General features: G+C 42.2%; 1 protein-coding gene across 1 annotated transcript in view; it reads right to left on the bottom strand.

Moving 5' to 3' along the window:
- myo10 (myosin X) overlaps window positions 1–20517 on the bottom strand; it is a 47432-nt gene that overhangs the window by 17111 nt on the left and 9804 nt on the right. Inside the window, exons 2-18 of the mRNA XM_086128886.1 lie at window positions 15135–15233; window positions 11255–11419; window positions 7347–7534; window positions 5717–5851; window positions 5506–5630; window positions 5225–5238; window positions 4748–4832; window positions 4484–4587; window positions 3844–3973; window positions 3620–3738; window positions 3211–3357; window positions 2913–3013; window positions 2226–2292; window positions 2048–2140; window positions 627–695; window positions 461–543; window positions 102–210 (exon numbers count right to left, since the gene is read on the bottom strand). Of these exons, the coding sequence (XP_085985012.1) occupies window positions 102–210; window positions 461–543; window positions 627–695; window positions 2048–2140; window positions 2226–2292; window positions 2913–3013; window positions 3211–3357; window positions 3620–3738; window positions 3844–3973; window positions 4484–4587; window positions 4748–4832; window positions 5225–5238; window positions 5506–5630; window positions 5717–5851; window positions 7347–7534; window positions 11255–11419; window positions 15135–15233 (1833 nt within the window). The remainder of the gene's footprint in view (window positions 1–101; window positions 211–460; window positions 544–626; window positions 696–2047; window positions 2141–2225; window positions 2293–2912; window positions 3014–3210; window positions 3358–3619; window positions 3739–3843; window positions 3974–4483; window positions 4588–4747; window positions 4833–5224; window positions 5239–5505; window positions 5631–5716; window positions 5852–7346; window positions 7535–11254; window positions 11420–15134; window positions 15234–20517) is intronic.

Raw genomic sequence — 20517 nt, 5'->3', positions numbered from 1 at the left:
TCCCTGAAAGGGTTAAATGTGGTAAAACCCGAACATGAGATGGAATGGGTGGGGGCATTGGCGTGACTGTGTAGTGCAAAGCGTGAATGTGCGGGCCAGACCTTAAAGTGCGAGCTGACGGTGGGTCTTCGGTGCTTGCAGCTGCTCTTCAGCGTGTCCTGCTTGTTGCGACTCAGCACGTGTTCAAAAAGGTCGTACACAAAATCCAACCTGACGGACACCAAGTTGAAAACTCTTGAGAAAAAAAACAATTGTTGTTGATGTCTTTACATTTTTGAGAAAAACGCATTTTGGGATGGAAGTTGTTAAAAGTGAATATATTTTTGAGGGGGTTTTTTTTCTGTTTTGAGAAAAACAGCGTGTTGTTATTGCTCTGGAATTCCAAGTGTAATGCGAAATAAAGGACGACACAAGTAAATGAATGAATAACGATGATGCTGCAGCTGTTTGTGTGGGGCACCTGCTGTCGCGAAGCATGTTGAGGACGTCATCTCGGAAAGTGTCTCGGTTCTTCTCCAGCGTTCCCCTCACGTCGTACACCACCTGCACGTCACATCGTGATGACCGCTGATTAGCAATGATGATTGATTATGATTTGATATCCGTGATGCTGAGATAGGTGTTACCTCTCCTGCGTAGTGTCGAACTCCAAAGTAGTGAACGGCAACGCGGGGCTTCACGTAAAACGGATTTTTCTGGAACACAAAACAAACGCTTTTCATACATACGTCACACCTAGGAAACATATACTGTCAGTGTTTAATTTTTTTCATGACATATGTAACGGAGTGATATATTGCTTTTATTAAATTATGACGGAAGTGACGCAACAGCGCACAGTATGGCACCAGCTTCCCGCCGTAGTCACAGGCAGAGCTACCAGGGAAGTCACAGGGTAAGTCAGGTTTCATTCATGGTCCGGATTCATTTCTAGTTTAATTACAATATGTCACTTTGTTTTTCCTTTTTCTACGGTGCTGTGTATTTAATTAGTTCCCTGATTTGTTCCGAGTCCACATTGCTTTTTGTGTCGTCATTTAATTTAAGTTTTGTCGAATGAAAGTTTTTATCCATTGAGTTAACAGGTGTTTTTTTGTTGCGCATTATTTTTGAGACTGAAAAGCCCCGTGACTTCACCTATCCCTCCCGCCATACTGTGTTGCAGGTAATGCTTCTTTCCTTTTGGTTGTACTGTATATAGTCTTTCGTGTCATTTTTCATTTGGCTATCAGTGTGGCTGGCGTGTACCCGCGCGGTTCGTCGCGGCCGCCATTATTGTACATTGCGCAGCCGTTCTGCTGCATGTGATGCGTTCAGCGGCATCACGTAAATACCAGTGGAAGTGTGTTTTTTTCCCCTTTTATGGTAAATAGTTAATATACGATCACCTATGTTGTATATTTTGTTTTGTTGTGCATTTAGTTTTCTTATGGATGATGTTTAGTTCAGGCAGAGCTACCAGGGAAGTCACAGGTTATTTTTGAGACTGAAAAGCCCCGTGACTTCACCTATCCCTCCCGCCATACTGTGTTGCAGGCAATAAAAAAAAAGAGAGAAAAGCCACATCCTAGTGTCTGGTGTTCTTGAGGCGGCAGCGACGTGGAGCTCGAGACCATCATAGTTGTGACCTCGTCACACATATATGTTTAGAAATGCTTTACCAATGAAATAATATGCTGTATTTTATGGCATACAGCATGTTTATGACGCCTTATTGGTACTGTACATATGTGTTGGTTGCTTTTGAATATGACATTTATTAAGTTGAATTTATGTTGTTTTTCATTTTTATAATGTGACATTTCTGAAACCTTATGCATCGCATTGCAAAAGACTATCCTTTGGTGACATTTGGCATGTATGAGATAATCTTTTCGAGAAACAAAATAGCAATTTTCAAGAAAAAAAAAACATTTTCAACAAAAATGTTACGTAATGTTTTAGATTTGTGAGAAAACATCTTGGGGGGGGGGGGGGGGGGACATTTAAGTTCATGTAATTTTCAAGGGAAAATACATATTTGGGATTATTTTTGGGGTGTTTTTACCGAGTGCTGACTGTGTAGTTTCTCCAGCAGTGTGTCGTCCGTAGCTTTGGGGAAGTGACTCTCCTCGTTCATCAGGGCCAGGAGGCCCAGTTTCTGTGGAAACCCGGGAAAAATCATCATCCTCCTCTCCTCCCGCGACATGTTGCGTGGCGTCGTCTCCAAAACAAAAAGCACTCACCTTCTCGATCAAGTCCAAACACTCGCCGTTGTCCATCCAGTTGATGTTAGCCCACACCAAACCTTCCCTGCAGGAGGTCAACGGTCAGGACGATCTTCGCAATTTGTTAATCTTCTGCTACGATAGGTTTATAATAGTTTGGGATTCTTCATTCGTGTTAGAAGGTTTTTAGTTTTGATTGATTGATTTAATTTTTAATTCGGTGAGTTTTAATTTGTTTTAAGAGCAAGTTTGTCAGTTTTTATACTTCTATACTTTTGGAAGTGCTCCATTTTATTTTAGTTTTTATTAGTTTTAGTTTTGTTTTAATATTTGGAGTAAATGTTAGGTGCCACATGAAAAAAAAAGGCCATTCAATATTGTGTAATAAATTAAAGTACCATTCTCAAGCAATTCCCACTCAGTCTTCTGTACCTACGGGTGTACAGCGATACTGAAACAAATACATTTAAAATCAATCCCAAAAGCTCATGTACAATATTGATCACAAGGGTGAAAACAAAATTTATTTGGAATTATTAAACAGATGTAATTTCAGTTCATTTTCATTTTGTGAAAAGATTTTGGTTATTTTGTTAAGAAAATGTTTTTCCCAATTTGAGTTTGTTATTTTGTTCATTTTCGTTCACTGTAATAAACATACTTGCTACCCCCCCCTCACCCAAACACACAAAATTAGGTACTTACTTGTTGTACTCCAATTGCTCCAGGGAGAAAATATGCTTGTTGAAATATTCCTGAAGCTTTTCGTTCGCATAGTTGATGTTGAACTGCTCAAAGTGGTTGACCTGAAACATGCGTTCACAACATGAACACAATGACACATGTCAGCAATATTCATCCATCCATCCAGCCATTTTCCACCGCATTCAGAAGCAAAACAGGAAACAAAAGGACCGTACCAAAATGACCCAAAGAATGTAGCTAGTTCACTTCCCCAAACAGGATGAATAAATCATCCATCGATTCATGCATGGACGAATACCTCAAAGTTTTCGAATCCAAAGATGTCGAGGATGCTGATGGACTTGAAGTCGTCTTTCCCTCTGATGCGATCGTTGAGCTTGCGGATGATCCAGTTGAAACACTGGGAATAAAGTGCCATGGCCATGGAGTCTCTCGAGTCCACCGCCTGCAGGAAAGGGAGAGAGGGAGGGAAAAAAAGGCTTTACTTAGACGTACAATCCACGATTCATTTCTTTGTTTGTTTTTATTTACAAGGAGTTGACAAAAAAAGTCAGTTTTGCCAACTTAGTCATTTGGTCAAAATATGGTGGGAAACCAAAACTATTTTGGAGATTTGATTTTACCAGCATAATAAATGTACAGTAGATCTATTTGACTTCTTGTGACGTGTATGAATAAAACACGGATGTTCATCTTGTTGCCCTGACCTGCTCAACAGTGAGGGGAGTGGAGATCTCCTCCCCCCTCAGGATCATGGACCTGTGCGTGAGAACCTCGGCCAGTTGATCCGGGTTCAGGCCCAGAAGCTCCGCCGTCCGACTCAGAGCTGTCAATCAAACATAAACGGCCAATAATCGTATCAATACCTTTTGAGCGAGAGGAGGAGGAGGAGGAGGAGGAGGAGGAGGAGGAGGAGCGTCGGAAAACCCACCGGACTTGGACGTGATCTGCGCCCCTCCGGCCGTCATGAACTCGATGTTGCCGGCGTGCAGGATCCCTGCCAGGAGTCGCAGGATCTCGCCGATGTTCTCCTCCGTGAACTGCATCGTCCGCATGGCATACTGGACAACACGCAAGCGCAATCACCTTGCATGTCATGTCAATGTGTTGCATTCCAGGCATATACAACATGAAATATGATATAAATAGACTATCTAAGAAATGTTAGGATGTAACCTATGACACAATAATTTAAATCCAAACTTGCACAACTTGATTGACCCTCATTGATTTGTTGACAGTTGTGAATGGTGAACCACCACATATTTGCAGTTAAAAAAAAAAAATCTGTCCCCTATTATTGATGGAAATTATTGCTTGAGTTTTTTTTTTAAACAAATCATCATTAATTTATTTGCACATTTTCTATTCCACTGTAGTTGTTGAGGTGACTTTTGAGGCGTGTGTATATGCAGATTCTTTTACGTGTTCACTGACTGCAGACAGAAATGACATTTCTTCAAAAATTTGACACCAGCACAAAAAATAAATAAATAACGAGAAGGATGCAGCAGCTGTAAAGCCCAACGAACATCTGGATTGTGCTGTGGCTACAGAATAGAAGCGCTCACCAGAACCTCTTGAAAAGTGCCTTTGTCATTGATTGCGTTGTCGGGGGTGCCGCCGGAGCGGGTCAGGTAGTGGTATGTGCAAGACGGGCTCAGACCTAAACACTCTGCAACACAACAGCAACACAAAGGGGACTTGACATGATTCGCTTGGAGAGTTGAATTAAGAGATTCTTTGGGGTACCACTAGAGGGAGCATCGCTGACTTGGGGATCGATGCAATTTGGTTAAGAGGATGTTAAAATGTTAAAATGTGAGTTTATTGACCTGTCTGCTCTTGGTCGGCGCCTGCTAGTAGAGCATAGAAGATGTGATAATTCCTCTCGCCCGCGTTCTGTCGGACTACTCGGTTCTGCAGAACAGAAAACAAGAAGAACGTCACACTCATACACTGTGCTCCAAGTTTAACCATCACTGTGCTAAATTCCTCTGGTTAGTTTGACATTTATGTTAAGCATTTTTTTTAGTCTGGTGGTTATTAATGTCTGTTTTGGACAAATGGTTGTTTACTTATTCTTGCTCAATAAATAATATTTTAAATCAAATGAAATTCCTCAAATGATTTGTTCAGACACTGACAAAAGTCATCCAAGCTTAATTTTGGACGTATTCCCGGAGAAAAAGTGTATCAAAGCGGTTGTAAAATAAATTCACATTTCTACACGTGATTAGCTTGACAATTGGACTTTTAAAGTCATGAAAAAATAGATAAGCGGTTTGAATAACAGAGCAAAGAATCGTCACCTTCTCCAAGAGGTCTGACGTCAAAAGTAGTTTCAGTCAAGGTTCATAAAAAGTCACGCTGGATGTTTTACAATCTGCATCTAAATACAAACAATGCCGTGCCGTGCCTTCATGTCATACAACCAAATGTGATTTTCTTGATCGTGTCTTACAAATTAAGATAAACGCCAGACAGACAGCAACGTCCACAGTATATTGGATAAACGTGTCATTAGCATTAGCGATAATTAGCATTTGCTGAGCGAGCACTTCCTGTCTTGCGTTGCGTAAAATGAGGATACAGTCGACGATGCGTCCTCCTTGGATGTTTCCCTTTTGGTTGAAATGCAGCTGAACGAACTTCCCGAAACGGCTCGAGTTGTTGTTGTAGACCGTCTGTGCGTTACCAAACGCCTCCATGATGGGACTGGCAAAACACAAAAGTCACATCTACACCTAAATACACAATTCATCAATGGAATGCATAATTATGAAAACAATCATAATACCGACCCGCTCTCCAGTAGCGCCTCCTCAACGTGCGAGGTCCTCTCCTTAGACGACACTTCAAGTGAATGTTGGCTCATGGCCGACAAGAACTTCAGAATCAGTTTAGTGCTTTCAGTCTTGCCGGCGCCGCTCTCGCCACTAAGGAAGAAGAAGAAGAGAAAAACATCAATTACTCCCACAAATTTTGCAGTATCTGGAGATATAATGTTCATATACATTACAGGAGTCAAAATTACTGTTGTGACGATTTAATTTTCCCTCTCAGGATGAATAAAAGTTTCTGTATGTGTTTGCCTCCATATGTAATCAACGAGGCAGTATTGTTTCGTCCACTAGGTGGCGACAAACACAATGGAAAAAGTCCCACAGCTGTGCTGTACAACGTCGCTCAATTCAAATCAACTCAATTCAAAATCTCAAAGTAAACTAAACTACACTCAATTAAAGTCATGGAAATCAAACCAAAATCGAGGTACCAAAGCTAAACTAAGTAAACCAAACTACAAACAACATAAACAAAATGCTGTAAAACTAAATTTCAATAAAATGAAACCTAACCTTTAGTCTCAGGAAGGTAAACTCAGGTTAAAAAAAACAAAACAAGCCATATGAAACTAAAGAAGAACAAGTCTAAACGACCATGCCGCCTACGTCATAACTAGTGACTATATTGAAAGGAATATATCATCAATAAAAACAAGATAATACCTGAATAAAAAAAAACAACCAAATTCTATTAAAGTAAAACTATACTCAAACAACTTAAATAAAATGAAAAATCCTACTCAAATTAAACACTCAAACAGAATAAATGAAATTAAATTAAAGTAAAAAATAAAGTAAATAAATAATAATAATAATAACGTAACCTCAACTCAAGAAAACTAAAAGATATGAAACTTAAATGAACGACACTAAGCTAAACTCAATTCAACTTCAAAACTCAACTTAACTGAAGTCAATGAAATAAAATTCAAGTAAACTAAAGAATAGTAAGGTAAATGAAACTAAACTTCAGCAACAGAACATTTGCTTTCCTTGGAAAAGTTGCGAAAGGAAAAGGCCAGTGTGCACACACGTCGTGACGCCATGTTTGCCGAGTGTGACATGAAGCAAAAGCCAGCTCATTAAGTTGCAGCGTGGTAGCTGCGGTAACGCAACGCAGGTCTCAGCCAGGCTGCTCGCTGACATTTCAACAACAAAAGCAACACACTTAAAACACATCACAGCCCTGTGGGAGTTTCCAATCATTCTGTCGCCAACTTGCTTCGTTAAGAAAAACGTTTTTTCAGGTGCAAGCACTGGTGTAATTTTGTCAAACAGTGCACATTATTGTGCCTCGCGTTTTGAAAGTCTGGATGTTTTTTGAATGACTGGGACGAGTTTGGACATTGGATAGAGTTGCCTGTTTTGTTCAAAAAGTAAAACTTCAGCCACGAAGGAAAGTCAATTCACTTCAACCTAATTCTAGACACCAAGATGCAACAAGATGACATCATAGAATGAGTTTTCGTCCAACTTAAAAGTTATATTCAAAGTCTTCTGAGCCTGACATTGTTTCACCTCCTCATCACGAAATAGGGATGTTCAAGTGTGAAGAAGCTGCTTCTGCGTGCACGTGCGTGGTTCCCACCTGATGAGCACGCACTGGTTGCGCGGCCTCCTCCATAGTGCGCGGTAACACTCGTTGGCCACGGCGAAGATGTGCGGCGGCATCTGGCCCAGATGGTGGCGACTGTACAATTCCACCGCGCTGCGCTCATACAAGCCGGCCAGCGGCTGGTAGGGGTTCACTGCCGCCAGGATTGACCCAATGTATGTCTAAGGGAGACACATGACATATGCCAATGTTAGCAACAATGAAGATGGATTTTTTTTTCTCAATAGAATTCGTCATCCTTACAGCATCCAAGACAAATTTTGTCGCCAATACGTAAAGTCGCAATCAGCATTAAGAAAGAATTACGTTGAAATATTATGAGAACAAAATCCGAAATGAAAAAAATAAATCAGTAAATACACCAGAGGTGGCAACACCCTCTATTAACGACTAACCCTCAACATAGACTGTTCCAGAATGTTTTGTTTGCTGCAGTGAAGAATATAAAAAGAAAAAAAATGTCTCAAAGCACAAAATCTAGCAACATCTCCACTTAAGTTAAACAATTGCAACCATTTGGACTCAATTAGAGGACCTGCCAGCCCTCCTCCCATACGGCTGGTAACAGTTTCCACGGCAATGCCCTGGCTGTGAGCTAATTGCCTGTGACCGTCATCACGAGGCCCCCCTATTGGTTAATGTGATTAAAAATGGCCCATCTCTTCTCGGCATGATGACGTCAAGCGGCGGCATTCCACAAACGTAACTCAACAAAAGTGTAATAGGTCATTTGGACACACACACACACACAAATATAACATTATAGAGCCACAACTGCTAGCAGGCTTATAAACACAGAAAAACAACATCGCTAGTCACGCTGGTGCGCATGCTTATTAAAATATACCATTAGCCACAACTGCTAACATGCTAATAAAGATAATGTATGATAGCCTCTTTAAAATGCTACAAACAATGATGTTAGCAACGTGCTAATAAGAATTTAGTCGGATTACAATTCTTCAGAGCTCAATTTGGGTTCCACTGAAACCGCGCAGTCAGTCAGTCAGTTGGCTCAGTGGAGCCGATATTTGCCAAACACGAGACGAGCGTGGGATAATGCGAGGAAAACGAGCAGCAGATGTGAAAGAATTCGGAGAAAGAACAGAGCGGCAGTCGCCTGAGTGACGGCAGGAAATGTAGGTGGGACGCCACCAACTGGAGGCGCTTGTTCAGTTAGCGTGTTACCGACACTATTATTGGATTTGGCTGCCGCCGCCCGCTGTCTTTGTTATTCTGACAAATATTATATTTATATTTTTTTTCCTCGACTTCTTAATGGGACACTGTGACAGCTTGGAGGCAAAATATCTCCTCATGTACATATAAAAACATTGTGGGGGAAACAACTGCTTCAGTTTTTTATTTATTTATTGTTTTTACGTGAGAAAAAGGAGATCCCTACACACGGGCCAAAATTTGCTGGAACGCTAACAAGTGAATGCTAACGAAGCAAACATATCAATACAAACAGACCCAAACAGAGTGAGTGCTAAGAGTCTAACAGGGACAACGCTTAAAAAAAAAAAGCTAAAATAGAACATGCTAACAAAACTGGTACTAACAAAACAGGATGAACGCAAACAGAACAAATGAGTGAAACCGAACAAGTGCTATCAAGCTCTTAGCATGCCAAAGAATGTTAACAGGAAATTGTACCAGAATCAACGATAATGTTAACACAACTACTTAAAACCAAAACGTTAACTAGCATAAGCATTAAATAAAGATGATGTTGTGAATTGATGATGTTGTGAATTGCCACATTGAAAAGATCTGCGGAGTGTCACATGTTCAGTGTCAACAGCCAATCAGGCATGCCAATGAAATGGGTTCAGTCTGACGAAAGACGTGAATGCTAGGCAGTACATCAAAGTGTTTTCTTCATGGGGAGGCAGCGGCCGTGTTTGAACTTTGACACAAATTTGCTGTCAGGATTGACTATGACCTCTGAACCACCAGATGGAGGCAGGAAATGCCAAAATAAAAGTCCAAACAACAGCAGGGTGTTGAAACTGAATTCTTTCATTCTTCCATCTCTCCTTCCTTCATTTGTCCCTTTTTCTCCTTTCCACAGTCCTTCCATTTTGCCTTCATTTCTCTTACCTTCCTTCCATATTTCCTTCATTTCTTCCTTAATTCTGTCCTCACCCTTTTTCCATTTTTAATGCTATTTGTTCGATACCTTTATGTAATCCATTGCTTATCCTTTCTTGCATGTTTCAATGTGTCTGTGCTGTTTTAAAATCGTGTTATAAAAAGTTTCAGTAATATAAATGTTTAAAAAAAACACCTTGGATTTGACAATCTTTACCCTACATACGCAAGTTTCCAATTTTTTTTCGAGAGTCAACCCTTATACAACGGGAAAATATTTATTGCCACTTTTTCCCTGCTTATTCAAGAATTTGGGGGGTAAAAAAAACTTGCTGGGGGGGGGGGGTAAAAAAAATAACCTTTCTCTTGCTGCTGGGGTCTGGAACATGTTTTACATCTACGAGCCACATATATTGAAGGGCAATTAATTCAAAATGATGTGTTTAAGCGTCAGGCGGGGAATATTCTGGGTTGAAATTATTAACTGAAACACTTGTAACACATCTTTGGGGTGTGCGTCCCCCGCCTGTGCATGGGTCTTGACTGTATTCCACATTAGCTACATTTGGATTTCAAGCTCTAATGAGACTGAGCTTCAGTGTTTTTCGAGTACGAAAAAGAAAAGAAGCGGCACAGAAGACCGACGCATGCTGCCAACATGTTTTCCACTCGCACATCCACAACTTGCTTTTCAAAGATGTCAACCAAAAGACAAGGAATGTTCTGGAAGGATGCTGGCTGGAAAAAAAAATGAGCCTGACTGAACCACAAACAGATTAGTATGGGGGGAGGGGGGATCAGACGAGTGTGTTGACATTTGTGTGCCTGTGTGTGTGTGTGTGTGTGTGTGCGTGTGTGTGTGCGTTCTGTGATTGTAGCCAGCTGTGCTCCCGACTGGGGAGCCTCATGTATGGATTCCAGTCATTCCAGACAACACACACACACACACACACACACACACACACACACACACACACACACACACACACACACACACACACACACACACACACACACACACACACACACGCATCGTGGACATGTTTGCGTGTATTAAGGAACATACGTTTAATGAACACACTGCAAGTAACACAGTAGCTGTTTTGGTCCTGGTGACTAATGGATTATCCACTCATTGGATTATTGACATTTTAGGCTTTTTCCTTTTTTTTCCCTCCACAATTTGACCAAGTTCCCAAGTGTTCTTAATAACAACAATGACGAGTCTGCCTTTCGCTACCATGAAAATGGGGGTTGGGTGGAGGCTTGGCCAAACGGTTCTCAAACATTTGTCACAGAATACAGCTGCAAATTTTTTTTAAAAATGCTTAAATTGTCGCCCACACCGCCATCATGACCGATATTGAAATTCGATAGCACAGTAGTCCTATATGTTCATCAAATACAAGGTATAAAAGTATATTTCATATGATTGTAAGCCACTGAAACATTATACAGTTTGAATATTAACGCTAGGAAAATTAAAACGACTATAGATTCCGATCAAATGCATTGCACATCAAAGACAAATGAAAATAGCACCTAAAAATGTTTTAAAACAAGTCTCAAAAAAATTGCCCCACTGGCTACTAAAAGTTCAATACAACTGAACTGAAGTCATTTTCATGCGTCGGTCTTTCATGTAACACTAGAGGGAGCCAACGTGCCACACTCTGGGATTGCATCTGGAGCATCATCAATAATTCGATATTTCCTGGAGAAACGTGAAGATATGGAAAGGCATCCGACACGAATGTCGCAAGCGTTTTGGCATGCAAACTCACGTAGATGCATCTTTGGCGGTATCGCAGGAACAGGTTGTGCATGATGGCACCATCGTGCAGATCCTCCAGTGCCGCCATGTCCTCAATGCCCGACGCGGCGCTGCCACCGCCGCGCATGGCCCGGACCTTGTCATGAGTCAGTGCGTTCTGCTTATACGTGTACACCTGAAACACGAGAAAGTCTTCAAGTTTTTGACATCAAGCAGCCTAAAGCTTCCTTCGGGTGTTCACTTGGAAAAGTGTGAAATTCGCACCATGAAGAGGTGAAAGGTCGTCAGCCACTGAGGTCAAATGTTTCACATGGAATGCTGCAGTCAGGCTTTTTTCTTCTTCAGGATTTCGTGTTTAATAAGTAAACAAATGTATATGGATGTTTCACCCCAGGAGATCACCCCGGTGAAGAATTAGAAATAGAAGATAGGATCAGTGTTGTTTTGTGATTGATTTGATTTGGTTTGATTTATCAGGACAAAAAGAAGCTCAGATTTTCACATTATTTGCAAAAAAAAAAAATCGGAAAAGATATCACTGTCGTTTGCTACTTAGTTCAACTACGATTCTGTTCTTCATCTTCTTGGATTACAATTTTTTTTTGTAAATATTTTCAATTATTTTTAGTTCTTATTTTATTTTGGATAAATCTACCATGTCTGACCTGAAGAAGAACCTGCTTTCAATCTCATTACACATGTGTGCAGTAACAATAAAAGGCATTTGTTTCAATTCTCCTATCGGCAAAGAAAAACTCCATTCAAATCAAAACTCAGACTTTTGTTTAAAATAAATAAATAAATGAACACTAACAAAAATAAATACAGTAATAAATCTCAGATTTTATTTTAAGGTCACCCCGACCAGAAGAATTGGACAAAAGTGTGTTTGGGGAGACGACAGAATGATGTGTAAATCATGTGGACACAAAACAAAGTATCACGTTTCTTGACATATGGAGGACAGGTAACCCCACCTACAAACTGCTCTGAAAAAAAAAAACAGCAGCTGGCACGCAGACTTTTTCTTTTCTTTCGCTTCAGAGCGCAAACTCACTATATTTCTTTGTTGAATATGCATTTTTTTATGTTACTTATGTCTTGACACATCTTTAACACCTGCTTGGAGAACAACTAACAACCTTCATAAGACCTTCTATCCGCTGCTGGAACACAACTTTGTTGATGTGTTTTATTCACGATAGACGGAATGAAGGAGACCTTTCACACCCATGGTAGTCAAAACATAAAAACATCACGAGCTCACCGTCAAAACAATTTGAAAAGGATCCTCATCGTCTCATTGCATAACAAGAGGAATAACAGGAGCCTCTTTCACACAGAGATGGTGTCCCCCAGGGGTCAATGTTTAGGCCCAAGCCGCTCATTTGCAAGGAAGACAACTTCACCAAACTATTGAAAGGGAACTGAATGTGCTTCAAGTTGAGGAGAATAAACTAACTAAAAAAATGAAACAAATAAATGAATGAAAGAAACTCCTCAACTCACTCAAACATAGTTCCTTGGCATTAAAATGCCAGAAAAGCACTGATTTTGTCACTCGCTTCAACAGATGAGTTTGTTGAGACCAAGATGCCATAAGATGGCCGGTGAAGCAATTCACTTCAGCATAGTTCCTTGACATTCAGATGCCACCAGATGGTGGCAAATCACTGATCAAACCCAAACTCCTCAATTCATTCCAACTCCTCAACTCACTTTGACATAGTTCCCTGACATTAAGGTGGCACCAAAGCACTAATTTAGCCCAGATCCAACTCCTCAAGTCACTTTGACGTAGCTTGTCGATGGCAAGATGTCACAAGATGGCGGCAAAGCACTATTTTAGCCGATACAAGACTCCTCGATCATCTCTCACACACACACACACACACACACACACGCACACACACACACACACACACACACACACACACACACGCACGCACGCACGCACACACGCACACACGCGCACACAGTTGGATGACCCACTGTGACTAAACAGTTTGAGGTGACTCTCCTCATGAAGAAAGACCCCACTGTCCCGGGAGGCCATCACTCAGTCGCACACAGACGCACGCACACACACACATTGCTCACATTCCCATTTGAGTGCCACTGGAGGGGGAAACTTTTCGGTTCTCGTAGGAGAGAAAAAAATGTAAAATTATTCAACCTTTGTTGGGGTCATCTACTTAGCCATGTCTGGTGTTGCTTTCAGGGACAGCCCGAAATCTTTCATATCTTCAGCCTGTCTTATCCATCTTATGTGCAATATCCAGTGTTGCCTTCAAGGACAGACTGAAATCGGTCTTTCTCATTATCTGTCTATCTATCCAAGGATTCCTTCAGGGACATATTTAAATCCCTTTTTTTCATATAATCTATTTATAAGTCTGTCAGTTTGGGTATAAAACTTGCCTTCAGGGAGAGCCTGAAATCACAGTTTTCCCTGTCATCGCCACGTCGATTTACTGTCTCCGTCTTTTCATCAACATTTAGTGTTGCCTTTGAAGACCACCAGGCTTCCCCATCATCTGTCGGTTTATCAATGTCAGGGGTTGCTTTCAGGGACAGTCTGAGATCGCAGCCTTCTCTTGCATTTATCTCTCTGTCAACAGTTACAGTTAAGTCAGCTGTTTCCACCTGGGACACTCTGAAATCACACATGTTCCTATTATCTACCTCAGGTTCTCAACAAGTGCTTGGGGACTAAAAGCGGGTTGCGGACAGCTTGTAAAAAAATGAGAAGTATTTTGCTTTCTGATTTTTTTTTCTGGAACGATAGCGAGCCTATGTCTTAGCATGAGCTTCCGCTGCCTTTCCTTTAATTGCCCTCGTGTAGACGTGACTCGACTTTCCCTTTGAGTTAAAAACAACCGCGGTGTTCACGCCAGTTGATGCGAGTTACGGCATAATCCCCGACCAAAGCCTCTTGTTGTCCAGCTTCTTTTTGTTTCACGCGGATTTACTCCCATTAGCATCTGTCGCTAGGCTTAGTTCAGGGGGCCCCTTGGCTTTATTGTCGTAGGGCCAACGTTAACTTCCACGTCATTAGCTTGACCGCGGCAAAGTCAGCACTTTTGGCTAACACAAACAAAGACCAACACTTTTTTAGTGACTGACTTTTTATTTGAAGTCATCTTAAAGAGAAAAACTCAAGTAGGTTTAAAAGTTGGCCAATCAACATTGTCACTGAAAAGAAGTCATGTTTCGTTGTTATGCTAATTTTCTAATGGGTTCTGACAAACCACAATCAAATGAAATAAGCGGCACTTGTGAAAAATATGCAAGCATTAGAGCTTCATTGGACAACAAGTTGGCGACCAATCCATTGTTTCATTCCTGCCATCGACTGATGACCAGTCTGTTGTTTGTCTCTACATGCCCTGACACTGGCTGGCGACCATTCTGTCATTCGTCTCTAAGTTCAACTGACTAGTGACAAATCCACTGTTGGCCATGATTGCAGGTGACCTGTCCAGTTTGCACCCTGGCAATGGCCAGAAACTGAAGCTTTATCATACGTTGGTAAAACTAACTAATAATAATGAAAATGCCCATTAAATCTTATCAATCATCATAATTGAGCTTTTAGGGTTTGTTTTACGTCAAACAGTCACAAACCCACTCTAAAAATGAAATGAATTCAAGTTAAAAAACAAATGCCAAAACAAAATAAAAACAAACTACACCTAAATTTTATTTAAAAAAAAATCCTCATTACCCTGGTTCAAAAAAATGGTAGCGTGAGCATTCTCACTTCGCCATGACAATGAGGTGGGCGCCTCGCGTGCCTTTTTCTGCATGGCGTGATAAGGCCAAAAGCCAGCAATGAATTGTTTTCCGAGTTTGGACTTTCCCGAGCATTCATTCGGAGTGTTGCTGACCTGTCCATAGTCGCTGGTGAAGACCACCACGCCGCCCGAGCAGGAGGAAACGGAGGCAGGAAGATTCTGGTCGTCTTCGCGCAGCCAAACGCGCTCGCCCTGCACGACAACAAATAAACCATTTTGTCTTGTCAACCATTTATGTCACGTGAGAACTGAAAATAGCAACCTCACACATTCCCCAAAAAGTGTTACATCTGAACCATTTTTTTGTTCTCAATATTGCGATTTGCGATTGAATAGGCAATTATTCCTTTTTGTATTTTTTAGCAAACACAACCAATACTTGAATGTGTATTCTAATAAACAATTTTATGTTGTTTTGGTCTTAAAGGTTGGCCTTGCTTCTCGTCTACTTCCATTCGCATTCTTTTAAGCGTTCACCCTGACAATGTGACAAATTCACACTGATTTAAGCTACAGAAAAATGATATACATACAATACATCCTGATTTGTATATTGGACAAAAGAAATACACAGATGTTAGGAGGAAATGCTCTATAAAGCAAAATAATTTTTAAAAAAACAAAAATACACAAATATTGGGGAAAAATACAGAAAATAACCTGTACACATCCATCGACTAAACAAATAAATAAATTTTAAAAACAATGTTAAGAAAAAATATTAGATGAATAATGCGCAAAATATTTGGACTAAATAGAAAACTTTTAAAACCATACAAAACTATATAAGTAAGCTCGCGAGGAAAAGCAGACATGGCGCCCACTCGTGGGAACACCCAAGGGTGTTGTTTGTGGAACTAGCACACGAGGCCACTGAGCGGTTCGCATGATTGGACAACGAGCTTGTGCGCGCACGGGATGCGGCGTGCATTCCTGGGAAACGCTGCATCACGGCAGCACAAGTGGGGGAAGGGGGGTGGGGGGGGGGGTCTCCGGCCTTCCCGTTGGCACACTTTCCACACGTCCTTCTTCTTTGTCTGTGGCGTGTGCCCCCCTTGGGTCCCCCCCAGCAGCGACACACTTTCTTATTGTGCTTTCTTGCCTCTTAATCTGCTCCCACTCACGCCTGCAAACCCACCCCGACACCCACCGACAACCAACATGCAGTATTCCCACCCCCTCCCACACATTTCGTGGACATTCATCCATTTGATTGATTCATTGAACAGTTTTGCTTTCGATGGCTGACAGGCACATTGAAGACTTTATTCTTGAACACGCCATTCTTTGTGTGAAGCGAAAACCCACGCAAGCACGGGGAGTACATGCAAACGCCACACAGGAAGGCTGGGGCCTGGAATCGAACCCTGCACCTCTGCACTGTGTGGCGGAAGTGCTAACCAGTCTTCCACCGTGCAGCCAAAGCAAGCATGTATTGTATTTAAATCTACATTGTGTGTAAAAACTAAAAAATAGACAAAATATGCTTTTTACAAATCGGGGAAAACGTTCAAGCCTGTCTTGTAAAGCCCAAACAAAAGCAGGCCACCAACTTCGAGTCTTTTCCCAGCAACACACATACACAGACACGCACACACCCACACACAAACAGGAGTTAAGAATTTTCTTCCAAACTCCTCGTCGGCTCCACTTTGAGGTTTCGTGGCGAGCATGTGTGTAATTAGCATTAGCATGCTAAAGCAAGTTGCTCAGCGCCTCAAAGCTCGTTAACGCCCGAGCTGCGACGTCGTCACGTTTCTGAGTGAGTCAGCAGTTTTCTTTTCTTGGACTGGAAAATTCGCCTCGGTTGAACTTGCCACACTGTTGGAATAACCAAAGCCACACACACGCGCACACACGCACACACAGAGTTTGTTCTGGCCCAGCCAATTGCACGCTGACTGTTCAATCTAAATATAAAGTGACCATAAAGAGTTGGCGGTGCCCTTGTCATCATTCATTTGAAGCATACAAGAAGAAGAAAAAAACGAGAAGCAGCAGCAGCAGCTTGTGAGATGTTCATCGAGTAGAAAATTTTGGAAGGATGTCTTCATCATCATTATCATCATCATCATCAGGGTTGAGGTGGAGATGGAGACATGTCTCAGCTCCTATCAGGGTGTTGCTCACAGACTGTGAAGGGTTTTGGCTTGATTTACTGTGTGACGTGTTTGAGACGGTGTGTGTGTGTGTGTGTGTGTGTGTGTGTGTGTGTGTGTGTGTGTGTGTGTGTGTGTGCCTGTGTTTAATTCGTGCTGTGTTTGTTTGCGTGTATGTTTAAGAGACAGAGAGAGAGAGAAAGAGAGAGAGCTGTAATGATACTCTGGTGTGTGCGTGCATGTGCATGAAGTTTGCTTTAATTGCAGTTTGTGTTAGAGTATGCGTGTGTGTGTGAGTGAGTGAGGGAGGCAGAAGGCGAGAAAGTGTGTGTGCATAAACTTTGCCTCAATTGTGTGTTCGTGTGAGAAAGTGAGAAAAGGGGAATGTATGTTTGCGCATTAAGTGTGCATTAATTGCTAATTCTATGTGTGTGTGTGCGCGTGCGTGTGTGCATGTGTGTGTGTGTGTGTGTGCGCCCACGGACACCATTCCGTTGAACTACAAACAAGGTCAGAGAACTCAAACCATAACAAGAAGATGATCAAGGCAGAGAACCTGTGCGGGCACAATTTTTTGTGTACTGTGTATGTGTGTGTGTGTGTGTGGGGGGGGGGGGGGGTTCAGTCCAAACAGCAAGTTCAAATCAGGGGATCCTGATTTGAACTTGCAATCCTTTGCTTTCCTTTCGCGTGTCATTCAAGCCTGCTGTGAACTCTAGTCGTCTGATTGCTTGCTGAACTTTCTCAAGATGTCCACCTGCTCTTATTACTCTTATTTTGAAACGGGGCTGCTGCTTGCACACGCACAGCTGGGATGGGAAGTGCACACGCATACATGCACATACAGACCGCCCACAGTTTCAGTGCACACGCACACACACTCACACACGAGCGTGACTGGGTGATTAAACATGGTCGTAAAATGTTAATCATCAAACCGAGCAATTGGGCAAGTCTGGGAATTGAGACGGCACGTGTTATGATGTTTTGGCATACACATTCCAAGACAAAGAGAACTGTTGTTCACAACAAAAACAAAAACAAACCAAAAAAAAAAAAAAAACGGGCTGTTTGGTGGCGTTGTTGCATTGCTGCAGGCGAGCAGAGTGGTCGCCGGCATGGCCGGAAATCAAGTTGCAAGTTTTTCACACAGCGGCAGACAACAAACGACAAGTGGACGACAAAGCGCTTCCTGTTGGCGGCGACGGCACAAGCCAACAAAAGTGCACTTGTGGGCAGGAAGACGGGAGGGAGACGTGCCCAGCTGCTCGGCGGGCCGTCTCGCCCGCCCAACCTCCTGCAGGGGGCGCCAGCAAAAAAAAAAACAACAACAGAAAAATGCACCAGTTTCGATCCATCTCAGGGATCAAAACTGCTGTTTTGTCACTTGCAGTCTACTGAAAATGACATCGCAATTGCTCAGGGCTCAGATAATGACCAATCAGGGCTCAGCATACAAATGTCACAAGACAAAACTCAGAAGACAGCTGAGCCGTGATTGGTTCTTACCTGCGCCCGCCCACCACTGTGATGTCATTTTAAGTCAACAGCAAGTGCCAATATGGCCGCCCCCTGAGGTGGATCAAAACGGGTGGAGTTTTTAGCTTCACTCATATTTCACAGAAGCAAGATTCACCAGAATATCAGCTTTGGTCTAGTCGGGCAGCAGAGAATATTATTGGAAAGAACGTTTTTGACTTGACTTCCCTTTTAACTCATTCACTCCCAAAGACGTTTTTAAACGTCTTTTCAGACTTGGTCCAGAATTGGCTGGTACTGAATGAGTTAAATAAAGAAGGACCGACGGAAGGGTTGACAGGCGGACAGACCAAACGTTGGACCGATATACAGAGAGGTCTTCTTACCCGTATTAATTTGAGCACCTCTTTTAGAATGAATCAAGGTCAGGTGTTCACAATCTAAACAGTTGCTGGGCAAGTCAATTATTAACAAAGCAAGGTTCAGAGTTCAGGTTGCTGATCAGGTGATCACCGCACTGTTGCCGAGGCAAGAGAATTTTTTTTAGCAGGAGCCTCGCAGGCAACCTGAAGGGCGACACTTTCCCAAGCTCCTGCCCCGCTGACCTGTGTGTTTGTGTGTGTGTGTCTGTACATGTGGGTTCGAGCGTGTGTTGTGTATTGTGTGCATGTGCATTGCGCGCAAGCTAGCCAGCAGCTGCCTGCCCCAAAAAAGGAAGTAGCTCCACAACCTTCATTAGACCTGACGAAACACTCGCGCCCAACCAACCAGGGACACAAAGGCCAGGTGCAGGATGTCGCCATGGCAACCACATGACCTGAACACAGTGGATGAGGACTTAGTGGACCTCGTTAGGTCCTTAAAATATCAAGTGAAAATCCCTTTGTTGTGATTGGAGAGTAGGGAATGAGGAAATGATTGCAGACTCAGCGAGAGTATTAGGAATCATTCATCGTTGTTTGATTCCTTATGATATGTAACTGAAAAATATGTCATTAGCGCTGCAGACTCGTCGCATGGTTCAGACTGAACATCAGTGGCTTTTTGAACATGCCGCTCGTTATTTGGCGACACTTTAGACGAACTGCCACCATGCATGCTCTGGTAGAAGACATATCCAAATTGTGTTGCATTGTCAGGTGCGTAAACTCTCCCTCTCCTAACTGATGTGGTAAGCCAAGCTTATACCCCTCATCTTTGTCTTCAACTTGAAAGCTGTGCTGATGCGGGATCCAAATGGATGCGACATGGCCATCATCATCTGTTTGTCAGTCCAGTTACGTTGATGCTTGTATTTTGTCAACAAGCTGGGTGAGACCCTCTTCCACATCTATCCGCGGGTTAACGTGTTTGGCGGTAGCAGTAACGGTTTGCATTTCGGCTGACAAGTAGAAAGAGAGTTCCTTCGTCACTGATCCTTTTTTTTTTGTGGTGGGTGGCAAAATTAAGAGAACCCTGGTTGGGAAGGGACGATGGAGGGCACTGGATCAACGATGCGGAGGGAATCCAACACAACTCGAGACTCCAGATGGTTTGCTATGCAAATATGACCATATTATTACAATTTATATTACTATTATTATCTGACTAACTGACACGTTTGAGGGTCCCCCATTTTAAACATCAGAACTGCAGCTGAGCAAACGTTGGCTCGGGCATTGTCAAACAATAACAGATGACATTTTCGGACAAACGTGTGATGACAGCCGTTGCACACTAGCTCACGAGTTTTGCCTTGCTGAGGCGCTGCACTAACCAAACAAACACAGCCTTCATCAGGAGGTCATATGATTAGGGATGATGACTTTCATCCTCCGTTCATCTGTCCAATACGCCATTCTACAAATCTGCACAAAGTATTTTAAATCTGTTTTTTTTTTTTACCCCCTAGCACATCA

Source organism: Hippocampus guttulatus, chromosome 14 (genome assembly GCF_054856545.1).
Source record: "Hippocampus guttulatus isolate MCC_2025c chromosome 14, RoL_Hgut_1.0, whole genome shotgun sequence".
NCBI classification, from domain to species: Eukaryota; Metazoa; Chordata; class Actinopteri; order Syngnathiformes; family Syngnathidae; genus Hippocampus; species Hippocampus guttulatus.
The sequence above is the reverse complement of the archived record's forward strand: the minus strand, read 5'-3'. Positions and strand labels throughout refer to the sequence as shown.